General features: G+C 50.7%; 1 protein-coding gene across 2 annotated transcripts in view; it reads right to left on the bottom strand.

Annotated features, from left to right (window-relative positions):
* PDE7A (phosphodiesterase 7A) overlaps nucleotides 1-19,188 on the bottom strand; it is a 51,652-nt gene extending 32,464 nt beyond the window's left edge. For both annotated transcript variants that reach the window (XM_054179088.1, XM_054179091.1), the window contains exon 1: nucleotides 18,924-19,188. In XM_054179088.1, the coding sequence (XP_054035063.1) occupies nucleotides 18,924-19,061 (138 nt within the window). In that variant the 5' untranslated portion in view covers nucleotides 19,062-19,188. The remainder of the gene's footprint in view (nucleotides 1-18,923) is intronic.
* Between the last annotated feature and the right edge of the window lie 2,005 nt (nucleotides 19,189-21,193).

The following is a 21,193-nucleotide window of genomic DNA, read 5'->3' as shown; positions in this document are numbered from 1 at the left end:
CTTAGTTTTGGTGCACAGAGAATACTAACAGTAAGAGATAGAAAGTGAAGAAGTAGCCTGAAAATTGCACCAGGGGAGGGTTAGGTTGGAGATGCTGCAAGAGTGGTCAGGGACTGACAGAGGCTGCCCAGGGAGGTGGTAGAGTCCCCATCCCTGGAGGTGTTCAGGAAACCTGTGGCCATGGCACTTGGGGAGTTTAACAGCCATGGTGGTGTTAGGTTGAAGGTTGGCCTTGATGATCTTAAAGGTCTCTTCCAACTCAAACCTTTCTATCAATCTATGAATACCAGGACACAATAAATTCCATTCCTGTTGTCTGACTTAGGCAGTAAGGCTAAAGCCTGTGGTGCTGGCTCCATCTCTTCATGGATGCTGTGATCTAATTTCACAGAGGGATTTTGGAAAGCAGAATGATGAAACAATTCAGCTACATAAGCAGCCTCAAAAAAGGCATTTGGGAAAATGAGGGATGAGAAAGAGGAATAACTTGCACGACTGTAGCATAATTCCAGGCTCCTCAAGGCTCTGTCAGAGCTGGGAGTTTCCAGATCAAAAGGCACAGAGCACTGCTCGTCCCATTCTCTGAGGGAAAGGAGGATCTGCTGTCACTTACTTCTCCACATATGATGGAAGACAGACACAAGCCTCAATATAATTAAAGCCTTTCTCATCTTATGAAGGAATTTGAGGCCTTGTGGAAATCGAGATGAGCACGTCCAACTGAAGATCAGAACAAAAGATTCACAGCAAACACCGAGGAGCTGCTTGCTTTAAAACAGTTCCTGGGTATGGATGTCACTGCCTCTGAAGGGAGCTGTGCTGGAAGCACTGAGCCTACCCACAAAGGTTTATAGGAGAAAAAGGAGGGAGAAGCAGAGAATTCTTTGGGTTGGAAAAGACCTACAAGATCATCCAGTCCAACCACCAACCCAACACCGCCATGGCCACTAAACCCTGTCCCCAGGTGTCATGGCCACAAGTTCTTGAACGCCTCCAGGGATGGGGACCCCACCACCTCCCTGGGCAGCCTGTGCCAATGCCTGACTGAAGAGAAATGCAACCCCAGGGATCCTGAACCACAGGCTGCCTTGGGGAGGGAACATGAGGTGCCAACCTGTGACATACACAGCACAGCCTTCCTTCCCATGCTCTACATCAGCCTACCCACGCCACAATTAACCAATCCCTTTCTTTACTGCTTCCTACACAATTACAAGTTGCTCCTCATGCCTCTAACCAGAATTTTCCAGGTGTAATTAAAGACCCTATTCTCATCCTTCTGTGCCCTCTTTTCCATCATATCCCACCAAATATTAGCATAGGAGAGCAGGGAAGGAAAAGTACCAAGTGCTTGAGGTGGGTGTCAGTTTCTTCTGCCTAGTAACAAGTGATAGATTGAGAGGAAATGGCCTCAAGGTGTACCAAGGGAGGTTTAGGTTGAATACTAGAAGAAAATTCTTCTCTGAAAGGGTTCTCAAACAGTGGAACAGACTGCTCAGGGAGGTGGTTGAATCCCCATCCTCAGAGGTGTTTCAAAGCTGCAGAGATGTGGTGCTGAGGGACATGGTTGGGCTCCATGATCTTAAAGGGCTTTTCCAACTGAAACAGTCCTGTGGTTCTCAGGGGAGACAGACATCATCTTGCCTCCCTCAGCAAGCAGCAAGGAGACTTTTCCCTCCCAGTCTGACAGTTCCTGCTTTGGCACACAGATGCAAAAGCACATGCATGAGCTGCACCGGTCTGGACAGAGTTCTTCCAAAGTAACCTATCCAACTTCCCTGCATTTATCAAGCTGGCCTGGCAGAGAGCTGGAAATCCTGCAGAGAGCAACGTGGGATCGTGCCCAGCAAACCCACATGTGCTGGGCACCCAGAGCATTTGGTGTGCTAGAGTCCAGGAGAGTCAGCAAGGTTATGAATCTGGGAACAGCCTACATGTGTGCACCAAAGCTCTGCATGTCAAAGCCTGCCACACGTGTGCAGAAGGCTCCTCAGACTCCTAACCACCTTCTCCAAGGGAGAATAGGAGGTGACTCATTTCCTTCATGCAGCATTTCAGTGCAGGTAAGAGACTGGTTTTTTCTTGCTTTTCCTTTTTTAACTGCAGGTATTGTCAAACTCCATCAGACCAAATCAATCTCACACCAGTGAGATTGCAGCGAGAGGAGTCCTGCTCCTAATCATTTGGCAGATCTGGTGTCAATCCACATGCCTGGCAAAAAATTGTTCGGGGGAAGAGAAGGAGCTGATGAGGAGGGAGCTCAGCTGGCTTTCTAGAGTAAGGTGGGGTTTTACACCTCTGGTCACCACTGACAGGAGAGCTACCAAAGAGTGTCCAGCACAGAAAGCATCCTAAGGTGAGGAGAGAGCAGAAAAGAGCAGCTAGAAACCAGAGATGGTGTCAAGCATTACACAGCCCCCTGAACAGCCATGGCTTAGGAGTTCTCTTTATCATCAATCAAGTATCAGGCCCATTATATCTGCTGATATAAAAGGCTAATTCACAACATCTAAAGGCAGTTTAATCTTTAACAGAATTGACAAAGCTCTCGTTGGTATCTTGATGAAGCAGCCTTTAGTATCCTGGACAAAGCCATCTTCAGTTCCCTGATAAAGCTATCTGCAGTATCCTGATTTAGGTGCTTTCTAAAGCCACAAAATACTCCTCAGGCATGCCACCAATGTTTTTGTTCCTTGCCCCTCTGTCTAGATTTCTACAGCATTTCAACAACCCTCAACTTAATTCATGTGTCACAAGGCAGTTCTCTAAGAGAAAGGATGGCAGATTGTGGAGCTGTGTGCTGCTGACTTTACATGAGGTTCTCTATTGTGCTGGCAAAAGAACAGTCTGTCTGTTAGTGGAACCAAAACTCATTAATCCACACAAGTTGCTCCTAACAGCAGAGAAGAAAGGCAGTCAGGCACTCAGTGGTGAGGCTCTTTCTGCCCCCAGCCATCCCCACAACAGCAGACCCTCAAACTCTCTTAGAAATCCCCTAAGAGGAGGCTGCTTTCAGGAACAGCACCGACCCATGCCAAAGCACTATCAGAATAACATACTTGGTTAGAAGACAGAGATAAAAACCTGGTATAGAAAGCTAAAACCTCCTGAGAATGTAATGATCAGTCACCAGTTTTACAGTGCAACCCCCAGCAACGTTTGTCACTCCAAGGCACTAACAGACTTCCACTTCTGCTTTTTCCACCAACAGGAAAACGTCACAGAATGTTAGGGGTTGGAAGAGCCCTCGAAAGATCATCCAGTCCAATCCCAGTCCCTGCCAGAGAAGGATCACCCAGGAATGCATCCAGGTGGGTTTGGAATGTCTCCAGAGAAGGAGACTCCACAACCTCTCTGGGGCAGCCTGCTCCAGGGCTCCAGCACTCTCACAGTCAAAGAAGTTTCTCCTCCCGTTCCCGTGGTACCTCCTCTGCTCCAGCTTGTCTCTGTTGCCCCCTGTCCAGTGCTCGGACACCCCCGAGCAGAGCCTGGCTCTGTCCTTCCCACACTGCCCTGCACATCTTTATCGGCAGGTATGAGGGCAGCCCTCAGGCTCCTCTGCTCCAGGATGCAAAGCCCCAGCTCCCTCAGCCTGCCCTCACAGGGAGATGTGCCACTGCCTGCAGCAGCTTGGTGGCTCTGTGCTGGACTCCTTCAAGCAGTTCCCCGAGGTGGCTCTTGAAGCGAGGAGCCCAGAACCAGACACAATATTGCAGATGTGGCCTCAGCAAAGTTACTGTCACAGGAATGCTGAGAGTTGGGATGAAACCTTCAGAGTTAATGAAAACAGGCAAGCTTTAGAGGAAAGCTGAAAAAAGAGGGGCTGGACTAAAAAACCCAAACAACAAACTAGCAAGAGATTGTTCTCTTAGCTTTAAAGCCCTCCACAAACATGAACAAAAGCTGTTGTGGATTCCAGCAGCTCTCCTCATTTTGCCTCACCTGCTGGGCTTGAATGAAAGCAAGAGAACACTAAAGAATTTGGGTTGGCCAGGAGACATTCTCTAAATCAAATCCTTCAAGTCAATACTATCCCTCATGGAGGGATCATGCTGCTGGAATGGTGAGCTTGGAAGGAAGCTCACCTCCAAGACATTCCTTCTTTTAGGAGAGGATTTCTCCAGCTTCTCTGAGTCTGGAAACTCTTGAGATAGTAAAAACTATTCAAGTTGCAACTGGGGCTGCTCCCATTTGCAGGTACAGATAGACACAGCTCCTGGGGAGCTGCTCTGGGAGCTTGCAGTGCACAGCCATGCCTGTCTTCCAGGCAACACCAAGGCAGTTGGGATTACCTACGAAACCACTTACAAAGGACAACACAGATCCACCAAAAACCAGGCTGCAAGTTCCCTTCAGAAGAAAATGGCATTTCTCTTTCACTTCATCTGCATACCCTGACAAACTAGTTTGCAGGAAGAGACCCAATACTGAAAAGCATTCTGTAGGTCTCATCTTCCAGAAGGGAACTTAATCAACAGCTGCTTCAGCTTCCCTTCTTCCTGTTCAGTTTCTTACAACCACACTTTCCTCACCACAGGCTCTTAATTAACTGATAGCAATTCCAAAGACAAATCACAGCCTCACTAAACCATATCCCTACGCACCATACCCACAGGCCGCTCAAACACCTCCAGGATGGGGACTTCAGCACTGCCCTGGGCAGTCTGTTCCAATGGTTGAGAACCCTTTCAGTGAAGAAATATCCAGCCTGAACCTCCCCTGGTGCAGCTTGAAACCATTTCCTCTTGTCCTACTGCTTGCCACTAAGGAGCAGAGGCTGTCCCCTCCTTGCCCCAGCCTCCCTTCAGGTAGCTGTAGAGAGTGATAAGGCCTCCCCTCAGCCTCCTCTTCTCCAGACTTCAGGATGGCCAGACAAAGCTGATGAAGATACAGTGCAGCCACAGCAGCTTCATCTGAGGGTGTGGGAGGAACCCCCCTGGTGCCAGCACATTGCTGTAATGTGGTCCCTGCAGATGTTCACATGCTCGGAGGTGTCAGCTGCCTTCAGAGATACACATCACAGAGCAGGCTGGCAGCCTGAAGAACAGCCCTCCAGGTGGTGGTGTGTGGACTGGAACATGGCAAGGCATCTTGAGAGACACACTGGGCTGTCTGCCTTGTGGAATGCAAAGTCCTGCAAACCTCAAAGACACGTACCATCGTGGGTTAATTAGAATCCACTTGTGCCCCATGGCCTCAAGGGTCGCTCTCAGAGCACATGGAGCTCCTCCACACCTTCAAGACCTCCTCTGGCCATCATTTTGGCTCTGCAGGACAACTTAAAGCAGTGTACCTGGAAAATCCCCAATTCCAAAGCTTGTCCACCCCCACAAACCCTTTCTCAACACCATTATTTCATGTGCCAGTGTGTGTGCCCCTGATGGATTGAGCCACCTTGTCTGGGCCTTTACCACTGGCAGCAGACACCAGCCCACAGCTGCCCCTGGGCCACTTTTTGTACCCTCACAAGGAATCAAAGGACAAACCCCAAGCAGGCATAGCTGTTAAATACCACCACAGAGGAACTCCTATCCCAAGCATTTGAAAAATCTACACAAGAACACCACACTCTGGTTTTTCCCTTGTAAATTACAGGTTCTGCTATGCCTTTCCCCCTGCCTTCCTGCTACCTTCACCTGAACACTTCAAAGCCACTTCAACAGTTGCCTGCCTTCCCCTGGTACTGTTTACCACAGAAACATAGAATGGTTTGGGTTGGAAGAGACTTTCAAGAACACCCAGTTCCAACCCTTCTGTACTCAGCAGGAACATCTTCAGCCCAACCAGGTTGCTCAAAAACCTGTCCAACCTTGAATGCTTCCATGGAGAGGGCATCCACAACCTCCCTGGGCAACCTGTGCCAGTGCCTCACCACCCTCACTCTAAAGTATTTCTTCCTAATCTCCAGCTTCAATCTGCCCTCCACAAGCTTCAAACCATTCCCTCTCATCCTATCACTACAAGCCCTTGTAAAAAGTCCCTCTCCAGCCTCCTGGAAGCCCTCTTTAGGTACTGAAAGGCTCAATAAAGTCTCCCTGGAGCCTTCTTCCCTCCAGGTTGAACAACCCCAACTCCCTCAGCCTGGTCTCACAGCAGAGAGCTTCCAACCCTCCCATCATTGTTGTGGTCCTGCTCCAGCAGTTCCACCTCTCGCCTATGCTGAGAAGTCCAGAGAAGCAGCCCACAATCCAGAGGCAGGGCCATGCAGCTGCATGACGCTGCTGGTGCATCTGCTGGAGCTCCAAGGCAAACCAGCAGCACAGCAAGGCCCAAAGCAGGAGCACAGATCATCCTATCATCTCCCAGGCAGCACCGAGCAGATGGACACAAAGCACTTCACAGCCTTGTGAGGCCCCAGGAGAGGTTGAAAAGACCTCCTGCAGCAAAAGAGTGAGAGCTGTCTCCCCGCTCTGGCAGCACTAGAGGCCACTCCATGGTTTCAACAAGGGTGTGAAAATTGATACAGAGCCACTGCAGAAGTGGCTGAGGAGCCAGCTCGATGTTGGAAACCGTAACTCAGCAACTATTGCCTCACTGGAGGCTGCTCTGTATTGTGTAGGCACTGTCATACTCCCTGCAGCACGATCTTTTTTCATCCCCTGCAGAGAATCAGCAGCACAGCCCACAGCCAAAGAATGTCTCTGCATGGAAGTACCACTGTGTGACAACACACACTAGCCTAGGTGCCCACAGCACTCTCCTCCTGGCCACAGCTGCTGCCTTCTTTCTCCCAAGGCAATGAAATCAGAGGAATTCATGAAAAGCAGAGATCTGCTTCAAACCTCAGTACCCAATCCCTGCATTAGCTCCACTTTCAAACTCTTTGTCATTAACACTTTGAGTCAAGTGAAGCACCAGGCTCCATAAAGACTCTTGAAGCTTCCAGAGAGAGTTCAAGAGGCCGCATCTGGGCCTGGCCCACCGTGCAGGAACGTGAAGAAAGCCATGCCACAAAGCAGGCTGTAGCAGGTGGGAGAGATGGAGATCAATGTGTGCATTCAACAACCCCACACTGCTCCCACAACAAAAGGAAGAGGCAATACTCTGCCATCAAGCACTTGACACAAGTTATCTGATCAGCACCTTCCCCCAGGGGGGCCGGGCCCCAGAGGGCACTGATGTCACAACTCTGACTGCTTTTAGTCTTAGGAACAAGTGCCAAGGCAAGAGGAAACGGCCTCGAGTTGCAGCAGGGGAGGTTCAGGTTGGACATGAGAAGAAACTTGACTGAAAGGGTTCTCAAACCTGGCACAGGGAGGTGGCTGAATCCCCATCCCTGGAGGCGCTTCACAGCTGCAGAGATGCGGCGCTGAGGGCTGTGGCTTAGCACCAGGTTTGGCAGAAGGGTTGGACTGGATGATCTTAAAAGGTCTTTTCCAACCACAAGGATTCTGATTCCATGATTCCAGTCAGCCCCTGCCTGCTCTCACAAATACTACAAAGCAAGCTTCAGGTCAGACCTTCACACAGCACCTTGTGCATGCATCACTTTTCCCATCCCAAGTTTCACTTGATCTGCAGAACGATCATCTGCTACCCACCACCTCTTCCCCCAGCTGCCAGCATGCTGAAATGGAGGCCAATACACTTACTGCTGCAGCTTCTCCTCTGTCACAATGCAGGAAACCTATCAGCAGCACCTATCTTATCTGCTGCATGTTGAAGGCTCCCAGGAATGTTCTCATGGTGCTGCACTGGGCAGACCGGTATCTGGCATCCAAATTCCCTCCAGGCACTTCTCCAGGGAGAGGGGGTTGAGGTCCACACAGCCCCCACCTAACTAACCCACCCATGAACACCTCTGCACAGACCTGGCTGCACTTCAGGCTGGGACTCAGAAGAGTTCAGGCAGTCAAGATGCTCAGCATGCTGTGTGCTCCACTGAGCTCCACAGAGCCGGGCAGTGACCAGCTGTGCACACATGGATTTGGGCAATGCAAGCAGCCTGGGCTTGGCAGCTCCACAGAGCGAGGGGGTGGCTGTCCTGGGCCTGAGATGTGCTGCAGGGCAAGCTCTGCACTTTGGAGGAGAGAGCTAACAACCAGGAATCTGGACAAAGGAGGAGGAAAAAGGGCTATAAAGAACAATCCCAACAGTTACCTGACATCATCCTGAGGCACTCAACCCCAGTGGAAAGCTGAAGTGTCCTTACCTACTGTTCCTTCTGAGCAAGTGCTTCTAAAACCTTGCTGGACACTGAAGGTCAGAGATCTAATCACTACCAACTTCTTGATTAGAAAGATAAGTGAAAGTGACAAATCATCCTAACTATATGCACTTCTGGACATGATTGGGTCCTGTGACTTGCAGGACAGCATGGTAGCAAATGGTGCAATGAATGGAATCCCAGAATGGTTCAGGTTGGAAGGGACCCTCAGAGATCTTCTACTCCAACCTCTCTGCCAGCCAAGGCCTCATCCAGCCTGGCCTTGAACACCCCCAGAGAGGAGGCAGCCACAGCCTCCCTGGGCAACCTATTCCAGAGTCTCACCACCCTCATACTGAAGAGCTTCTTCCTCAGCTCCAAACCATTCCCTCTTGCCCTGCCTCTGGACACCCTTATGGAAAGCCCCTCTGAAGCCTTCCTGCAGGATCCCTTCAGGCACTGGAAAGCAGCTCTAAGGTCCCCTTGGAGTCTTCTCCAGGCTGAGCACCCCCAGCTCCCCCAGCCTGTCCTCACAGCAGAGGTGCTCCAGCCCTTGCATCATCTTTGTGGCCTCCTCTGAACTCACTCCAACAGCTCTGTGTCCTTATGCTGGGGACACCAGAACTGGAGGCAGATGGGGTCTGAGCAGAGCCCAGGGGCAGAACGCTGTTTTCTGATTCTGTGCAGCACCCACCATGCCCTCACTCAGCTACCACACTTTCAGAGCTATCTATACATTTATTCTCATCTCTCCCTCTGTACACACACCTCCACACACTCAAGCAAGCCTGAGCAATTCTCCAAAGACAAAAGGCAAGATTGATGCTGGGGTTCTGACATTTCACAGCTAAGCTGCAGCAAGATGAGTTGCTCACAGCAGCAAACACAAGAAGGAAAGTGGCTTCCAGTGACACCTGAAAGCCACCTCTCATTTGTAGGTCATTTCTAAGTGTTCTGTTCACACACATGACAGGAAAAAAAAGAATTCCTGGTTTGGAGATCTCTGTTAACCCAGATTTCCAAACTGGATGGCTTGCAGCTAAGAAAGGAGGGAGAACTCGAGATTCCCTGGCCTGCAGGCACCCCAGCAAGCCTCTGTTCAATGGTTAACAGCCACCTTTGCTCTTGTTACCAGAGAATCAGAGTCCAACCCTTACCCCACAGCTGAAGAGTCACTGCTAAATCCTGTCCCACAGCTACCCAGTCTTTGAACACTTCCAGGGATGGGGACTCAACCACTGCTCTGGGCAACCTGGCCCAGGGCTTCACTGCTCTTTCAGTGTCCAACTGAAACCTCCCCTGGCACAACTTGAGGCTGTTTCCTCCTGTCCTATGGCTTGTTCCACGGGAGAAGAGACCAACCCCCACCTGATTCCAACCTCTTTTCAGGTTGTTGCAGAGAATGAAGTCTCCCCTCAGCCTCCTCTTCACACTCAACACCCCCAGGTCCCTCAGCTGCTCCTCACCAGCCCTGCTCTCCAGACCCTTCCCCAGCTTCACTGCCCTGCTCTGGACCCACTCCAGCCTCTCAATGTCCTTCTTGTAGCAAGGGGCCCAAAACTGAACACAGGATTCACAGTGTGGCTTCACCAGTGTCCAGCACAGGAGGACAATCCCTGCCATTGTCCTGCTGGCCACAACATTTCTGATGCAAGCCAGGATGATGGTGGCCTTCTTGGCCACCTCTGCACACTGCTGGCTCCTATCAATCAACACCTCCAGGTCCTCTTCCACTGGGCAGTTTCCAGATACTCTGCCCCAAGCCTGGAACGTTCACAGGGTTCTGACCCAAGTGCAGGACCTGGTGGAACTCATCCTATTCAGCCAGCCAGGGCAGATCCCTCTGCAGAGCCTACCAAGTTAAATCTGTCCAACATCTGACAAGTCTGGAAGTGTGGACTCATCAGGTAAAGATGAAATTACAGATTTGGAAGTTCTGTGACTACTGATGTATGAAAGACACTGGGAGGTTAGGGAGGGGGCACAAGGCTGGTTCACAAGTGAAGAGCAGAATCCAGTGCATGGGTGAATTTGAGGAACACCAGGGAATTATTCAGCCCACTCTTGTTTGGGGAGAAAGAGAAACAATTCCACACAGTTGTCAGCTGTTCTGGACAGTCCTCCAACTGCAGAGGAAACAACTTGAGTCAGTGTTGCCACACATGGTGCTGCTTCTGACGCCACGTCCCTGCTCCTTCCCTTGCACCAAGGCTCCTCAGATCCCACAAGCAAGCCAGGGAGAGCCAAATCAGCAGGAAACTACTGCTCCAAAAAGGAAAGGGCTTTCTGCAGGGTCAGAGGAGTGCAAATGTCAGCACAAGAGGAGAAGATAGGCAGCTAAAAGTGATTACAGTGCAAACAACCCTGCTTACATTTAACACCAAAAATGCCTTGGCACTGTGGCTGCAGCCATTAAATGAAACACCTGGGAAAAGAAGAATTGCTGTTTAAATGAACATTAACAACAAAAACTGCAGCTCCAGCCAGTGATGCTCATCACCCACTGTGCCTCCCCAAGCACCGAGTGCAGCAGTGTCACACAAGGCAGAATGAAAGGAATTGCCTTCCTGTTTGCCAGGAAATATTAAAACAGAAAAAACCCAAACCCTCAACTTGAAGACATCAGAACAGAAGCAGCATAACTTGAACAACCTTAACGTGAGGAGTGCTAAAGACCTTCTGTCACTTGTGTTGCTACATTGAGAAATAAGCTTAAGATGCATCCCTCAACTTCTGCCTCCTTCTATGCTAATCAGATCCTTTGCCACATTCAGCATAAGACAAAAAATGGACCTCTTGGCCCCCAGAGTGGTTTCAAGACAATCACCTCTGGAGCATCCACAACACATGACAGACATGGACCTGATGGAGCAGGTCCAGAGGAGGCCACAAAGATGATCATGGAGCAGCTCTGCTATGAGGCCAGGCTGAGGGAGCTGGGAGCATTCAGCCTGCAGAAGAGAAGGCTCCAGGGAGACCTCAGAGCAGCCTTCCAATGCATGAAGGAGGTCTACCAGAAGGGTGCAAAGGGACTGTTCCCAACGGCCTGCAGTGATAGAACAAGGGGAAATGGTTTGAAATGAGAGCAGAGCAGATTGAGATTGGATGTGAGGATGCTGGAACACTGCAACAGGTTGCCCAGGAAGGTGGTGAGGCTCCATCCCTGGAGACATTCAGGGTCAGGCTGGACAAGGCTCTGAAGAACCTGCTCTAGTGGAGGATGTTCCTGCCAACTGCAGGGGGGCTGGACTGGATGACCTTTGGAGGTCCTTTCCAACCCAACCCATTCTATGATTCTCTTTCCTGCACTCCCATATGAACACAACAGTATTAAGGCTATAGAAACAAAGCTTTAACCTTCATTAGTCATAATAGTCTTTCCTACCTAGTCAACCAATCATGAGGAATAACTTCTCCCCTAATCCTCCCAAATCATCTTTCCCCAAAAGCTCGTGAACATGGATTAGCCTTGGAGTGCACAGCAGATTATTTCCCTCACAGTCCAGTCTACCAAAAGTTTCTTAGGTGAAGAACTTTAACCAAGTTTAAGACTGAAAACATCTCTCAGCCTCAGCTTCAGCAACCATAACAGCCCACAAAAAAGCAAAACCCCAAGGTAACCTTAGCTTCAACCACTGGGCACTCCTGGATGAAGCCTTTCTCCTTTAGGAGAGCCTAAAACTCAGTACACATCCCAGAGAGAAGCCAAATGCATTCCCTGGAGGAAAAGCTGAGGCATTTTAGGACTACATTTAACTTCTGGCCTTCATTTATGGTAGGCTGCAAACAAACTCACAGAATCAGGCAGTACTGCAGGTGAGGACTGAGCAAAGTGGCAGCTGCTGGCCAGGCTGCTTTTTGATGCAGATCTTAAGTGACAAAGATACATCTGAAGCTATTCAGAGGAGAATCGGCCTCCTTTTTTGAACACAAATCATGAACTACCACAGGCCACCACAACCACGGCCCCTCCACCACCAGGCAATGCTATGAAGCCCAGAGTACTTTGTGTGTTAACCCTTTCTGATCCCGATGGAAATCACCTACTGCTAGCATCCCACCCTCACACCTACCTCAATTTCTAAGCCAACTACGAACCACCAGGTAAGAGAGCACCAAACCTCCCCCGTTCCAGGGCTGCTCCTCCTGCTGAAGTCTCAAGCTTTTCCCTCACAGCCTTGGAACAGGTCCCTGTATCTGTTATCTCTTCCTTTGATGTTTTTTCTCCCCCCTTGGGGTAGAGTTGACCCTTTGCCCTGAAGTGGGCAGCAGGCTGTGCTTCCTATGTATGAAATATGCAGCCTTACCAGTGAGAGGAGCCTCCAGCTATGCTTGCTATGGAAAAAAACAATAGCAATAAACCAAAAAATCACTGGGAGAGGCAAAAGCCTTCTTCTCTCCACGTATCAGCTGGCAGCAAGGAGTGGGAGAAACAGTAACATGTTCTGCTAATGAAGAGCTCTCCATGACTCTCACTGCAGCACAAAGATGATGGGGCAGGCAGAGAAGGGACTGCTGCAAATGTTGGCTCCTCCACGCTTCCAGCAAGGAGATGAGAAAAGAATTTGCCCTCTACCTCAAGATGAGAAGCAGGCTCCAGGAATCTCTTTAGCTTTAATTATTGTGGGAGTGTGGTCAGGAAGATAATAAATCAGGTGGCTGTATCACAGGTGTACAAAGCTAGGCAGAGGGGGAGGGAAACAGGAGTTAGGCTGATGTTACAGGGGCTGGCAGGGAGGAGGGCAGGGAAGGCGAGGTAGCAGCCACAGATTTATATCCAACCAGAAAGAACACAAAATATTTGGCTGCAGATTCCTTTACAATACATCTAGGATGTGAGCACACAAATAAACAATTCCCCAACCAACTCTTCAATCCAGAACTGCATGTTTGTAAGGAAAGCCTTGGTCTCTGGCAGGCTGCCTGCCTGGATTCCACAGGGCGCTTATTTACACCGCAGCGACTTGCTAATGACATAATCAGAACAAACTGAGGAGAGATTCACATCTAACCCAGCACAATCCTCACAGTCAGCCTCTGAGGATTTCTCTGCACAACACTCAACAGCAATTGGAGAGGTCCAGGGTCAGTCCCCGGTCCTACGACTCGTGTGCATGAACACAGCAAGCATGTGCTTGTATTTGCTGCTCCTCCTGCAGAGCTGAACGTTTCCCTCAGCTCCAGCCCTCTGACCATCTTCTTGGCCTCCTCTGGAAGAAGACCTGGCACATCATGTGGCCAAGAAAACAAAACTGTTTGGGGGACACTCACTGCTAGGGACAGGTTCCCACATAAGAGTGCAGGCTTGCCAGCACCTTCCTTACTGGAGGGGCCTCCCCATTGGTACACTCTGCCTTTTCAAACCTATTTCTCTCTAAAGATAGCATCAGAAAACTGAGGTTCATAGCAAGCACAAAACATACTCTTCCCCAATCAGGACAGAGAAGAATTGATTTCTGGTGAGTTAAGACAAATTAATGAGGACTTTGAACTATTATTCTGCTTAGATCTTACACAGGCAATTACAGGGCATGAAATAAGCTGCTATGACTTTCTGCAGAATGAAAGGACCAATGGTGCTTTACACTACGAGACATGAGAAAGTTAATTGGTCATAAAAGTCAGAGAGCATTTGCAAAATGAACTGGCACAGAAAATGACTGTAGTGCTCCAGAGCCCCGACCAGAACTTGTCCGTGCTGTGTGCAGAGTCAGGCTCTGCCTCTCATCTGAATAGATGCAATCTCAGCAACCAGACACAATAAACACAAGATGAAGGGAATGGCAAGCATAGCAACAACACACAGAATTAATTCCAGAGGCTAGGAATCACAGCAGGAAAATTATTTCATTATTTTAACTTGTTAATTATTCATGCAGCAGAGATATGGGAAACAGCAGGAGAAAGCTAATAAAAGAGCGAGCACCTGAGATGGAGAGGATTAGAAAGGTGAAGACAAGTCAGGAAGCCCAGTGGATAAGGAGAGGAAGGCTCCACAACAGCAGGGCCAGCCTAAAGCATTCCTTCTGTCTCCCCACTGCTTGTTCCTCCTGGTCTAGCACTGTGCTGCACAGCTTCCCCCTAACTGACAGCGAAGCTGTGCTGTGAGTCAGCCAGGGCTGAAAAATAACCTGAGCAAAAAGAAAAAGAAGTTGACACAACTAAGAAGAAAATGCAGAAGCAGAAACAAGCAGCTGCAAAGGAAAAATAGGTCAGGCCAACACTTCTCCTAGCAAAGAGGTGCAAGTGTGGGATTACAGACCTGTGTCTATCCTCAGACCACACAAACACACCTCACCGACTAGGTCTGGTACCGCTACACACAGAGCCACACTTGTCTGAGTGACACCAGGTGAGAATGACTGAGAAGAGGAGCACCCAGCAAGAAGGGGCCAAAGCACTGGGGGGATGCTGGGGATTCAAGTTTTCAGAGGCAGTGTGTACCTGAGGAATCCAACCTGAGGCTCTCCCAGCTGCTCTTAGTGACTGTTTCCCCACTGCAGCCTCTTTAACTCAAGTCTAGGACCCCATGTGCACAATCTTACTCTATGTGATGTGCTCCTCTCACTTCACTTTGGGGGAGAAGTGTAATGCAGGGCACCATCTAGAAGTGCTTGCAGCCATGTCTGTAAAGTGGTTTTCATTCCTTACCCTTAATCAGACTGAAATTTGCACACTGAAGTACAGGTTTAGAAACTTCTTATTACTGTTAACTGAAGTGGAAAAAAAAGAAAGTCGATGAGGCCAAGAATCCCCAAAGTGTCCTTTGAAAGCTCAGCTCTCATTTACAAACCATTGTTTTGCAACATTTGGAGCGAGCACCCTCAAGGTAGGATCCAAGGTACTACTTAGCATCCACTTGATCTCACAGTGAACCCAAATGCAATCCCACCAGCAGGAAACGTCCCAGCCATTTCAGCAGTTACCCCTTCAAGTGCCCTTAAAAACAGCTTTTAACACCAGCATTTCAAAATTATTTCATGTTCCAAGACAATTATTAACTCCACCGATTGTACAAACCTGCACAATAGCAGCTTTTCACTTGGCTGGACCCGAACAATAAATATCACAAATTACCTCCAGGTAACAGATGTCACTTTGCTTATTCTTGTTGCTAACGCTTTGAAATCGAAGGAAAGAGACTACAGGGAAAGCATTCATACACAAAACTGCAGAGAGAACAGCAAGAAGCTTTTCTCTCCGTTCACTGAGGTTAGGAGCAGGTGTAAATCACCACAAGGAAGATCTCCATTCAGTATCAGGAAGGAGCTCTCTCCTGACAAGCAGAGTTAAGCACTACCAAGAACTTCTGTCCTCTGAGACTGTGGAATTTCTATTATGCGAGGCTTTTGTGGGTTTCAAAAGCCGAGTGGTAGCAGCTTTGCTTTTAAACCAGTTCCAACAAACTTCCCTCAGCCTGTTCCACCCGAAGACACTGCAGGCAGCTCCCCAGTTCCCTGCTTGAGTTACACCTCTGCGGGTTTGGTGAACTGAATCAGCAACGCACCAGAGATGGCACAAAGGAAATGACAACGCTGAAAGCCCAATGTCAGGACTTTAACCTTCAACGGAGTTATGTCAGCTCGATGCATCTTGTAAGGATGGATCTTAATTAAGCAAACAGATTAGACACACATCCCCTAATAACTGTCTAAGCACAATTTATCCTTCCCGGTGCTGAGAGGAGCAGGCCAGAACTCTCCAGGTCATTTTCAGCACCACTTCATTTAAGGTTTAAAAAGCACCACACAGTGCTTGTAGTACCCATTCAGTGGAACTTCAGCAAAACATTAGCTTGAACCATCAACATAACATCTCTCTTAACAGAGAGAACCATTTGCCTGCTTAGCGCTGCCACAGTTAAATGCTGTCTAATGTAGCATGCAGCGTCTCATTTGAGTTTCTCATGTAAAATACTTTCACCATCACAGAATGGTTTGGGTTGGAAGGGACCTTAAGAGAAGAAAAATCTGCCAGATGTGTATTAACTGCAAACCACTGGCTGCACAGAGCAGCTTCTTGAGTTTGGTAACACCCATCTCCAGCTTTGCTCCTTTTGTCTGCAGGAGACTTCAAGGAAGAAGAAAAAAGTGAAGACAGCAAAACACTCTGATCTGCTGGCTGGTATTAGCAAAGACTTCCTCACTTAAATATCCCAATTAGCTTTTATTAAGGCATTCATTTCATTTGGTCCTTCGCTCCGAGAAGGACAGTGAGTGGCCGGAGCAGGGCAATGAAGCTGGTGGAGAGTCCAGAGCACAAGTCTTGTGAGGAGCAGCTGAGGGAACTGGGGTTGCTCAGGCTGGAGAAAGGGAGGCTGAGGGAAGACCTGCTGGCTCTCTACAGCTCCCTGAGAGGAGGCTGGAGGCAAACTAGGGTTGGTCTGTTCTCCCAAAGAACACTTAATAGGACAAGAAGAAACAGCCTCAAATTGTGTCAGGGTAGGTTTAGGACACAAGGAACAATTTATTCACTGAAACAGCGGTTAAGCCCAGGGCCAGGCTGCCCAGGGCAGTGGCAGAGCCCCCAAAGCCATGTAAGTGCGGTGCTGAGGAACACTGTTTAGTTGTGACCTGGCAGTGCTGGGTTAAGGGTTGAACTTGATAATCTTGGAGGTCTTTTCCTACCTTAATGCTTCTGTGACTGAACTCAGTGGCCACACACCACTTGCTCAAGCACACTTAGGAGTCTTCACTTTTTTTCCACCTCTCCCTGTGACTCATTCCAATACACCTGCACCACATTGGTCAGAAAACAAGGAATCTATTGAGGAGCTTGAAAGTTGGAGCAAAAAAAACCCAACCACAAAACCCCACACTTAAATGTCAACCCTGTCTTGGATTTGATAAGCTTGCATGCGCTCCGTGCGTCACCTGCTGCAGAGCCCACGCGGGGAAGGAACAAACACCACCGATCACCTTGACCGCTCTGCCCGCTCCTGCTCCCAGAAGGCCAAGAATGCCTCCAGCCAGACTCTTCTCTCACTTGCACAGGGCAAAACGTGCTAAATCAGGGTGGACTCTCCAGAAGCTTTCTGCCCGTGGAAAGTTCACCATCACCAAGTGCAGCTGGGATGGAGCAGGCCAGAGGGACAATGTCCTGTCCCGGTCGCTCCGTGGCAAACAGATTTGTCACAAACCCAAAGTTTTTGTCGATTCTTCGTCACAGCCAGGGAAGGGAGGGCTGCCAACATATGTTCATCTTCATTTGCTGGCTAATGATTATTTCCATACACATTAAAATTCCTGGTAATTAACACTGTACTGTGTTGATTCTTCCCTCCCAAACATACGCATCTAATGCACACACACTGAGCTTCACTGCTACCAAACCAGGGACAGAGCCAGAAGAGACTCGCAGCTCTGCATGTCCTACATACGAAGCAAAGCAAGTCATGAATCACACAATGGCTTGGAAGGGACCTTAAAGATCATCAGGGACACCTCCCACTAGACCAGGTTGCTCAAGTCACCATCCAATCTGCCTCTGAACACCTCCAAGGCTGGAGCCTCCACAACTGCTCTGGACAACCTGTTCCAGTGCCTCATCACCCTCATGGGGAAGAGTCTGAAGCCACTCCCTCTCATCCTGTCACTCCATGCCTTTGTCAAAAGCCCCTCTCCAGCTTCCCTGTAGCCACCTTCGAATACTGGCAGGCTGCTCTAAGGTCTTCCCTGAGCCTTCTCTCCTCCAGGCTGAAGAAGCCCAAATTTCTCAGCCTGTTCCCACGAAAAAGCCAAACAGCTTCATAAGATACCCAAATAAATGCACACAGTAAAAACTGACCATTACACACGTGAAGAGTGAAGACAACGTCCTCTGAGGACAGCATACTTCAGAGCACTCAGAGATCTCAATCCTGACGCTACAGAAAATCCCTGGAAGCCCAAAGGGGCCGATTTCCCACCGCAACACATCCTTCCCACCACCATTCCAAATTCTCTCCAAGCCAGAAAATAATTTCATCCCTGTTTGCTGGGAAACCACTTTGAGCCATGCTCAGAAATTTAGGGCAGCCTTCGGAAGAAAAACCTCCCTTTTGTCCCAATAGTTCTAATGACCTTTTTTTTTTCTCGGTAGTATTTCCACCACGACCAGATGAAACAAAATACAGAGTAGCTCATCTTGTGACTGATGTAATGTGGGCAGGGAACAATACCGTGGAAATGGGGAAAGCCAAGGATCTTTGTCTCTTTCTAGAGGGATTGCCAAGTCTTAATAGTTGGAGGGAGAACCAGCTTAGCATCCCAAATAAAACACTGCAATGCATGTTCGTTATTTCAGTAAAGTCACTGCAGCTTTTGGCAACCCTGTAGGAAACTTAGACCCTTCGAAGAAAGCCCGAGCTAAAAAGCTGGAAAACAGCCCTAGTTTCACGATCACAGAAGAAATAATTCACCGGCTCTGGAAATAAACCCCAAGGTGTTCACCACTCGCATTACAACCGATGCTAAAAAGATAACCTCGATGATAACTAGCCATAAAGCCATAAAATGTGGTATTTTCTCGTCACCGCCACTGGTACCTGCTAGCAGGCAGGGAATGCTCGGCCGGAGAAGCAGCCAGGCCGCTCTCGCCCCCCGGGGCTGCTCTGCCGCCAGCCCACCCCCGGCGCACCGCCCCGGTACCACCGGCTCCCCGCCGACACCGAAAGCAGACCCCGGTGCCCGGCAGCGGCACGGCGAGGGCTAGCCGGAGACACCTGCCAGGGCGGGGGACCGTGGGGGACGCCGAGCCCGGCGCAGAGCCCTCCGGCGGGCCCGGTGACGGTTCCTACCTGCGAGAGCTGCCGGGGGTTGGGGCAGCCGAAGAGCGCGGAGCTGGAGCTGAAGCTGATGGCCCCTCTGCGGCTGAGGACGTGCTGCGGCACCGGCCTGTCCAGCGGCAGCACCGGCAGCTGGTAACATACTTCCATTGAAGAAGCCTCCGTGCGCCGACCCGCCGCAGGGCAGCGGCCTCACCCGCCGCCGCACCTGCCCGCGCAGGGCTCGCCGCAGCGGGGCGGCGGGGGGAAACCCGCGGCAAAACCCCCGCGGGGCCCGGCGCCTCCTCACCGCCCCCACACCCCTCGGGGGGTCGGGCCGGGCCGCGCCGGGCCCCGGGCCTTTGTCCTCCGCCGCCAAAGCCTGGCGGGAACCGCCGCCGGGAGCGAGGGGGAGGCGGCGAAGCGGGACGCCTCTGTCAGCGCCCGAGGCGGCGAGTGCCGGCCCGGAGCCCGGGGCCGCCGCCGCTTCCTCAGCCTCGCTGCTGCCGGCGGGAGCCGCTGTCAGCCCCGCTGCCCGGCGCCGCGCATGGAGGCGAGGCCGGCCTGGGGGGGCCGCTTTGGGTGAGACACACGCTGCGCTCGCCCCTATTGTCCGGCACGGCCGGGAGAAGGAGGAGGAGAAGGAGGGGAAGGAGGAGAAGTAGGAGGCGGAGGAGGAGGAGGCGCTGCTGCCGCACGGCCCCGCTCCGCCGAGGGGGAAGGGGCCGGGCCCTAGGAGAGGGGACCCGGGGAGGGGGAGGAGGAGGAGGAGAAGGGAGGAGGGAGAGGAGGAGGAGAAGGGAGGGGAGGACAGGAGGAGGAGGAGGGAGGAAGCCTTCGCCCCGCCCGTCCCCACTGGGAACAGCCCCGAGCGCACTGGCCCAGGAGGAGAGCACGAGCCCGACGGACCGTGCGTGGGTCGCGCGCCTGGCGACACGCAGCGCGTCATCACGTCACGACCCACTCTCCCCGTCCGCCCGCGCGCGGCAGGGTGGCTCGGCGGCGCCGGCGGCCCCCGCGCATGCGCCCTGCGGTTCGCGCCTTCGGGGCGGCCGCGGGCGAGGAGGCCGCGAGTGACGGCGCGGACGAGGCCGGCGGGCGGCGGGAGGAGTGTGTGGGAGGGTGGGGTGCGCCACGCCGCGCCTTGCCACGCCCCGCCACGCCCCGCCACCACGGCCCTTCCCACCCCACCTGGTAGTCCTGGGTTGACAGTTGGACTCGACGACCTTGGAGGTCTTTTTCACCTTCTAGGACCCTGTGACTCCATTCCGTGATTCCTTCCTCCTTCGCTTTTCCCCTTTTCCCTCCTTTCCCCTTTCCCATTCACTTTCCCCTTTCCCATTCACTTTCCCCTTTGCCATTCACTTTCCCCTTTCCCATTCACTTTCCCCTTTGCCATTCACTTTCCCCTTTCCCATTCACTTTCCCGTTCCCTTTCCCTTCCCTTCTCTCCCTCCTTCCCTGTCCTGTGCTGCTACAGCAATGCCTGAGAGAGCCAGGCTGGGGTTAGGGCTGGAGCCCTTGGCAGTGAAAGGCACTTGTGGAGCAGCTTCACTCAGTGTCCCCATTTTCCCTCAGCCCTTTTGCTCCCCATGGGCTGTGCCCTGCAGACTGGGGGAGCCTTGCTGAAGGGGCTGGGGGTCTCCCCAAGGCAGGGTCCAGCAGGGGAAAGGGCAGCAGTTACGGCCTGACCTCGGCTGCCCCGCTTGTGGACCTACTCCAAAGTCAAACTGGGAAAGTCACTTTTGTTTCAAGTGTGTTCCCTCCTAAAGGTGTACACAGAGGAGTTCATATTTGCATTTGAATCCTCACTGTTCATTTTGTTTAAGAGTGTGGAGGGGAGGTTTGGTTTGGGGTTGTTTTTTTTCAAGATGAAGAGGTGAAACCATCCATGTAATTTTTGTTAAGGTGAAAAAAAAGCCTTGAGGATTTCTGGCAAACCACACAATTCCAGCAACTGGATTTAAGGAAGAAATAGAATAATTCATGGGGTGATCTGGTCCATAGCTGTGTACATTGCATTAGCTGGGATGCTTAGAGCTAAACTGGTTTTTAGGACTAAGCCTCCCTTTGTCTCTCCCCGAAGCTGCTTTTTTCCCTCATCCTTTCATCTCTTTTATTTCCCCATTTAAAAAAAAAGAAAACCACAACCCAAAAAACCACAAAACTAAATATAGCCTGATAGGTAAGGGAACATTTCTGTTCTTTGAATAACTTCTGAAGTGCCTGTACCTACTTAAAAATCAGAGTTTGCAAAGTGATTCATATGATTTCATTTTGCATAATGCATTGTTCTTGTAAGT

The sequence above is a fragment of the Dryobates pubescens genome, chromosome 3, assembly GCF_014839835.1.
Source record: "Dryobates pubescens isolate bDryPub1 chromosome 3, bDryPub1.pri, whole genome shotgun sequence".
Taxonomy (NCBI): Eukaryota; Metazoa; Chordata; class Aves; order Piciformes; family Picidae; genus Dryobates; species Dryobates pubescens.
The sequence above is the reverse complement of the archived record's forward strand: the minus strand, read 5'-3'. Positions and strand labels throughout refer to the sequence as shown.